This window comes from Zootoca vivipara, chromosome 9 (assembly GCF_965207765.1).
Source record: "Zootoca vivipara chromosome 9, rZooViv2.hap1.1, whole genome shotgun sequence".
NCBI classification, from domain to species: domain Eukaryota; kingdom Metazoa; phylum Chordata; class Lepidosauria; order Squamata; family Lacertidae; genus Zootoca; species Zootoca vivipara.
In genome coordinates this window covers 60,591,807-60,599,251 of record NC_142592.1, presented here as the reverse complement: position 1 = coordinate 60,599,251, position 7,445 = coordinate 60,591,807, and the positions used below count along the sequence as shown (strand labels likewise).

Sequence of the window (7,445 nt, the reverse complement as noted above, 5' to 3'; positions counted from 1 at the left end):
TGTGTTGTGGGGTTCTTTGCATGCATCACTGTGGGGACTGAAATAATAAATAAACTTTTTCCAGGTCACTTAGTGAGCAATTGATCACCAAGTTGGGCACTTTATATAAGACCAATAAAGCACTCCAAAGACAGTTCAGCAAAACAATCCCAATACAATAACGACATAATAACTCAGGCTGTGTATACACACCATACATTTAAAGAACACCCTGCTAAGAGTCCTGGGAACTGTAGTTTACCCTTATAGAACTGCAATTCCCAGCACCCTTAACAAACGACAGTATCCCTTGACTCCCTTGCGGGGGGGGGGGGGAGTGTTTGCTTTAAATGTGTGTATGCAGCAACAGTGTAACAAACTGGGTTAAGAACCAGTAAGAAGTGGGGAAGAAAATCAAATTAGTGACCCGATCTAAAATGTCTAGAATTAGAAGGCCTAGGATAATAGAAAATATTTTCACCTTTTGTACCAAAAAGATCACTGTGTTATGACTGCCAGGACAGAAGGGCTGTGTGCATGGAACCGGGGGTGGGTGTCTCATTTTTTGCTGCACCGGGTCCAAGCTGGCACAGCAATGCAGCCCAAAGGGGGCCCCATTCTGGGGAAATGGGCCCAGAAGATCAACAGGCAGCCCAACTGTGCTCCTGCCTTGCTTCTTAATACCCATGCTGACCAATATATGGATTCAATATATTGCGTGCCCTGAGAGGCCACCAGAAGGAATAATGACTCGTGACGTGTTATGGAATTAAAAATTGCCCACAACTTTATTAAACCTTTCAGATGTAGGAAGACCTTGGCTTAGGCATTGGGTGTGTATCCCTCCGGGGGAACTGGAGCTCCTCGGGGTGAATGGGATATGGGAGGGTGCACAGTAAGACGCTTGTGTACGATGCTAAGGGTAAAGGGACCCCTGACCATTAGATCCAGTCGGTCACGGACGACTCTGGGGTTGTGGCGCTCATCTCACCTTATTGGCTGAGGGAGCTGGTGTACCCGGAGGTCATGTGGCCAGCATGACTAAGCCGCTTCTGGTGAACCAGAGCAGCGCATGGAAATGGCGTTTACCTTCCCGCCAGAGCGGTACCTATTTACCTACTTGCACTTCGTGCTTTCGAACTGCTAGGTTGGCAGGAGCTGGGACCAAGCAATGGGAGCTCACCCCATCACGGGGATTTGAACCTCCAACCTTCTGATTGGCAAGCCCTGGGCTCTGTGGTTTAACTCATATCCCCGCAATGCAGGGGAGTTCACTGACAACCTTCCAGTGTATGGCCAGTGACTCCCATATACAAACTCTCTTTTAGAGGGAACCTTGGAATCGCCGCCTCCGCCTCCTATTTAAGCAGCTGGCCCCGCCTCCCTGCAGGACTGATTGGCTAACTGAGGTTGAAGGGAACCTCCAATGACTAGCACAGGGAGGCAGGCCAGCCCAGCCAGCTGGTGGGTCCCAAGGGGCTGCGGTGCTGTGCGCGGTCCCGCAAAAGGCGCCCATAAGGAAGGTGTGAGCAATCATTTCCTGCAGCCACAACAAGGACCCCTGCAGCAGCTGATCTCCCACCACCGCCACCAGAGGGCAGCAGAGTTCAGTGGACAGGCATGCCCCCTGCAACCTAGTTAAGGTTACCATATTTTTTTTTCAATGAATCCGGGGACACTTTTCAACTTCCAACTAAATAGATGGATTCTGTCAGGGGACTGATTTGTAAATCCGGGGACTGTCCCCAGGAAATGGGGACGTCTGGTAACCTTAACCTAGCTCCCTTCAAGAGCAGGGATCATGGGGGTTGGGAGTGGTGGCTAATGGCAGCCGAAGAGCCCCTAATGAAGAATTCCTCCCATCTTCATAATAATAATAATAATAATAATAATAATAATAATAATAATAATTTATTATTTATGCCCCGCCCATCTGGCTGGGTTTCCCCAGCCACTCTGGGCGGCTTCCAACAGAAAAATAAAACACAGTCATCTATTAAACATTAAAAGCCTCCCTGAACAGGGCTGCCTTCAGATGTCTTCTAAAAGTCTGGTAGTTGTTTTCCTCTTTGACATCTGTTGGGAGGGCGTTCCACAGGGCAGGCGCCACCACCGAGAAGGCCCTCTGCCTAGTTCCCTGCAACTTGGCTTCTCGCAGTGAGGGAACTGCCAGAAGGCCCTCGGTGCTGGACCTTAAAGCTGGTTTTATTGTTTTATACATGGCAGGGAGCTTAATACAGGGCTGCAGAAGGTGAGAGAAGGCTAGGCTGTCAAATGCAACACATTTGCATTTGCATATGACTGTGAAACTGATATAAAGCCGATATAGAAATGTGCCGTATAAACCTGCTCATAGCATAAACTCCAACCTCTCTCCAATGAAAATAAGGATGTCCTATTCCATCACCATCATTTTATGATTTATACCCCACTGACTGGGTTGCCCCAGCCACTCTGGGCAGCTTCCAAGATATAAAAATAATAACAAAATGTTAAATATTTAAAAACTTCCCTATACTGGGCTGCCTTCAGATGTCTTCTAAAGGTTGTATAGTTACGGTGGTACCTCGACTTACGAACGGCTCAACAACCGATTTTTTCGACACGAATGGGGCAAATGGCCGCGCGCTTACGAATGTCTCGACATCCAAAAGGAAACCGTGGCAGTTTTAGATAAGGATTTTTCGACTTACGAATTTTTAGATAGGGTTGCTTCGACTTACAAATTTTTCCATTTCCAATGCATTCCTATGGGAAAACGCGTTTCCAATGGCGCTTTTCGACTTACGAATCTTTCGACCTATGAAGGTGCCTTCGGAATGGATTAAATTCGTAAGTCGAGGCACCACTGTACTTATTTCCTTGGTTCAGGGGTCCCATAACTCCATACCCTCCAACATTTCTCCAATGAAAACAGGGACATCCTAAGGAAAAGTGGGACATTCTGGGATCAAATCAGAAACTGGGATGGTTTCTGTAAATCCAGGACACTCTCCGGGAAATAGGGGCACTTGTAGCATCTTTATAGTATTATGCCATTATCCTGATATTCTCTCTCTCTCTCTCTCTCTCTCTCTCTCTCTCTCTCTCTCTCTCACACACACACACACACACACACACACACACGAGTCTCTCTAACACAGTAACTCTCTCTCTCAAAATCTTTCTCAATGCAGCCAGAATAGAAAAGGTTTGGTGCCAATGTGTTCGGGAAGCGGGCTCTACACTAAGCACTTTTGGCCTTGCTTGAACCATCGCTGATGTGATTTATGCTCAGCAGAATAAGCTAGTCCCTCCCATCTGCTTCCACGCCGGAATAACGCGAAGGAGCCGTTTCTGCAAAGGCTGCCTGCCTAGCTGAGCTTAATCATGCTTCCCAATAAGGTCCCTGTTATGTACTGAGCTGAATCCTAGAACAATAGGATTCAGAATCAGCGGGAGCTACCCAATCCAACTCCAGGTGGAAGTGAATCCGCAACCTGATTGGCCTGCTGGAGCAGCCAATCAGGCGGCTGGCAGAAGTGAATCTGCTACCTGATTGGCCTGTAGGAGCAGCCAATCAGGCTGCAGGCAGAAGTCAATCCACAATATAATTGGCCCACAGGTGTAGCCCTGAAGTAGCCAATCACGCAAGGCCCATTGTGTAAATAATGTATATAAGCAGATGGTTTTGGGAAAAGAGCCACTCGTCTTCTCTTCTCCTCCTTGATGACTATGAGCTGAATAAAGAGCATGAAATTCACTCTCGACTCCGAGTATATTTCACTGGCGACGAAGGTGGGATCCTGCTGAGCTGACCGCCACCACGCACTGCACCGCAGCACCGCCACCTGCTGCACCGCGGCATCGCACCGTGCATCCAGGCTTCAGCTCCAGGACCCAAGGAACCCAGAATGGCAACCGACAGCAGCTTCTCGCCATTCAAACCAGCATCAGGAGACTGGGAAGGGTACGCCGCCCGTTTCAACTTCCTCCTGCAAGCGAAAGAAGTCACCAACGATGCCATGAAGAGGGCGACATTCTTCAGCGTCTGTGGAGAGGAGACGTTTGAAATCGCCCGGGCTCTCCTTGCACCTAGAGATGTCGCTACCGTCTCTTACAAAACAATAATGGAACGGCTGAAGGAGCACTTCTCACCACAGCCCTCGGTGGTAGCTTGCCGAAATGCCTTCTACGCAAAGCGGCAAGCCCCGGGGGAAACCATAACGGGGTTTGTGACCTCCCTCCGCCAAGCCGCCCGGTTATGCAACTTCTCAGAATTGGAGAACATGCTTCGTGACCGCCTCGTCGGTGGCCTGAGGGACGAGATGTTGCAACAACGCCTCTACGCCAAAAAAGACCTCACGTTCCAGATTGCTCTGGAGGAAGCCCTGGCAACCGAAGCCGCCGAGAGGTCAACGCAAGAGGCACGACCGGCCCCGCCATCCCAACCGAGGGTCTACCACGAAGACCTCACCGACGAATCCGAATCTGACAGGGAGGAAGTACACCGAGTACAGCGGCGCACTCAAGCAGCACACACACCACAGCAGCCTCGACGAGAAGGAGGGAACTGTGCAAGCTGCGGGGAGAACCACGAGAGGAGGACCTGTCGTTTCCGCAACGCAGAGTGCAGGCAGTGCAGAAAATTAGGACACATCGCCCGGGTGTGTCGGGCTCGACTCACACGTCGACAAGCATCAGATGACCGACCCAGGAGCCCCAGGTCACACGGCACCATGCACCAAGGCAACTCGACGGAGATCACGGACTATCAGGTATTCCAGTTGCCCCATCCCAGCACAGAGAAAATTTATATAGAGGTACAGATAGAGGGAGCCCCATGCCGCATGGAGCTGGACACGGGTTCAACTCTATCCATAATCTCGGCCCGAACATTAAGGGAACTGTGCCCTAATGGGGGTCCCAAACTAAGGCCGGCCCCATTCACCCTCCGGGACTTCCAGAAACGTAAGGTCCCTACTATGGGGGTGGGGACCTTCAGGGTGCAATATCGAGGGCGAAAGCAACAATTGGACTTGCTGGTAGTTAAGGGCCCCTACGTTAGCTTACTGGGACTGGCATGGTTTGGACCTCTGGGGCTAGCCGTTACTGGGGTGAACCGCACTAGCTTACAAGTGGACGTGGACGCCATATGCAAAGAGTTTCCAGGGCTTTTCGATGGGGCATTGGGACGATATACAGGACCCCCCATTGCCCTACAGCTAGACCCCGCTGTACGACCCATCAGGCACAAGGCCCGCCGGGTCCCGTTTGCCCTGAAACCCCGCATAGACGAGGAATTGGACCGGCTCGTGGAGCAAGGAGTGCTGGAGCCGGTGCCCAACGCCCCCTGGGAAACTCCAATTGTCACACCCGTCAAGCCTAATGGTTCGGTCCGCATCTGTGCAGACTACAAATGCACCATAAACAAGGCTCTCACGGCCCATGCATACCCAGTGCCAGTGGTCAACCATGTCCTCGCCACCCTGGCTGGGTCAAAAATCTTTGGCAAACTGGACTTGGCCCAAGCGTATCAACAGTTGCCTGTGGACGAAGCCACAGCAGAGGCTCAGACGATTGTGACGCACAGAGGGGCATTCAGAGTAAAGCGGCTGCAATTTGGCGTTAGCGTGGCACCAGGCATATTCCAGAATCTAATGGACTCTCTCCTTAAAGGGATTCCTGGCGTCACCCCCTTCTTCGATGATGTACTGATCGCCGGGCCCACACCAGAGGAATTTGAGGACCGCCTCCGCTCCGTCCTGCACCGTTTCCAGACGGCGGGCCTCAAGGTGAAGCGGGAAAAGTGTTTACTGGGAGTGCCGCAGGTGGACTTTCTGGGATTTAAGGTGGACGCAGAAGGGGTCCATCCAACCGGTGACAAGGTACGGGCCATTTGTGAGGCCCCAGCGCCCAAGAGCAAGCCCGAACTTCAGTCATTCTTGGGACTATTGAACTTTTACCATGCCTTCCTTCCCCATAAGGCAGCGGTAGCGGAGCCCCTACACAGACTCCTAGATAAAAGGGCCCCTTGGGTGTGGGGCCAGCGACAAAGGGCCGCATTCCAGGCAGTCAAGGACTTGCTCGTCTCGAACTCGGTCTTAGCACACTTCGACGAGAGGCTGCCAGTGGTGCTGGCATGCGACGCCTCTCCCTATGGCATCGGCGCTGTCCTGGGACACCAACTCCCGGATGGAAGAGAGGTGCCGGTCGCATACTTCTCCCAGACGCTTGCTGCAGCCGAACGAAACTACTCACAGATTGACAAGGAGGGTCTGGCAATCGTGAAGGGCGTAAAAAAATTCCATGATTTCTTGTACGGGCGGCCCTTTACCATAGTGACTGACCACAAGCCGTTGCTTGGCCTGTTTGCCCCTGAGAAGCAGACCCCCCAAGTGTTGTCTCCACGTGTCCTCAGGTGGTCAATTTTCCTTGCCGGCTACCAGTATGCACTAATCCACCGCCCTGGGAAGGCGATGGGCCACGCAGACGCCCTCAGCAGGCTACCACTACCAGAAACAGGCCCCGACCCAGCGCCTGCGCAAGAGGTTATGACCCTGGAGCTGCTTCTCGACCGACCCATTCAGGCACAAGAAGTTGCGCACCATTCCACAAAAGATAGGGTCATCTCCCGGGTCCTGGACTGGGTGTGGCGAGGATGGCCCAGCAGCAGCCCCGGGCCAGAATTCGCTGGCTACACAAACCGCAAACATGAACTGTCGGCCCACAAGGGGTGCCTGTTATGGGGAAGCAGGGTTGTTGTTCCCCAGCCCCTCCGCAAAAGGGTCCTCACAGCCCTACACGAGACACACCCAGGGGTAGCGAGGATGAAGGCCCTTGCCAGGAGTTATGTGTGGTGGCCGGGGATTGACAGAGAGATAGAGGCCTGGGTCCAACACTGCCAGACCTGCCAAGAATCCCGCCCGGATCCCCCTAGGGCCCCAGTCCAGCCCTGGGAGTCCGCCCGACATCCATGGTCACGCTTGCACGTGGACTTCGCTGGCCCCTTCCAGGGAAAAACATTCTTCATAGTGGTGGATTCCTACACCAAATGGCTGGAGGTCGCACTGGTACCATCCACTTCTACGGCGGCAGCCATCCGGGTACTACGTAAGCTGTTTGCGACCCACGGGCTCCCTGACACCCTCGTCTCGGACAATGGAACCGCATTCACGTCAGAGGAGTTCCAGACCTTCACAGCGCAGAACGCCATCCGCCACATCCGCTCAGCACCATTCCACCCTGCCACCAATGGCCAAGCGGAGCGCATGGTGCGGACCACCAAGGACAGCCTCCGCCGCATGACACAAGGGGACTGGGAATACCGCCTTGCCGCATTTCTTCTAGCACAGCACAGCACCCCAAGCACAACGACGGGCCGGAGCCCAGCTGAATTACTAATGGGCCGGCGCCTTGCAACTAGACTGGACCGACTTCACCCCGACAGAGCTCAGGATGAGGTAGTGGTGGGGAAAGGCAGGAAC

At 52.9% G+C, this 7,445-nt stretch overlaps 1 protein-coding gene across 1 annotated transcript; it reads left to right on the top strand.

The window, feature by feature from the left end:
- The first annotated feature begins 3,370 nt into the window (after positions 1-3,370).
- LOC148684663 (uncharacterized) lies at positions 3,371-5,767 on the top strand. The gene is made up of 2 exons (XM_088652479.1): positions 3,371-4,736; positions 5,638-5,767. Exons 1-2 carry the CDS (start codon positions 3,873-3,875, stop codon positions 5,674-5,676), a joined length of 903 nt encoding a protein of 300 aa, XP_088508605.1. The 5' UTR covers positions 3,371-3,872; the 3' UTR covers positions 5,677-5,767.
- Positions 5,768-7,445: the final 1,678 nt, after the last annotated feature.

Coding starts and splice junctions, on each gene's coding strand:
- LOC148684663 (XM_088652479.1), top strand. CDS start 3,873: ATGGCAACCGACAGCAGCTTCTCGCCATTCAAACCAGCATCAGGAGAC. Junction 4,737..5,637: donor CGGAGATCACGGACTATCAG/GTATTCCAGTTG, acceptor CTCTCCTTAAAG/GGATTCCTGGCGTCACCCCC.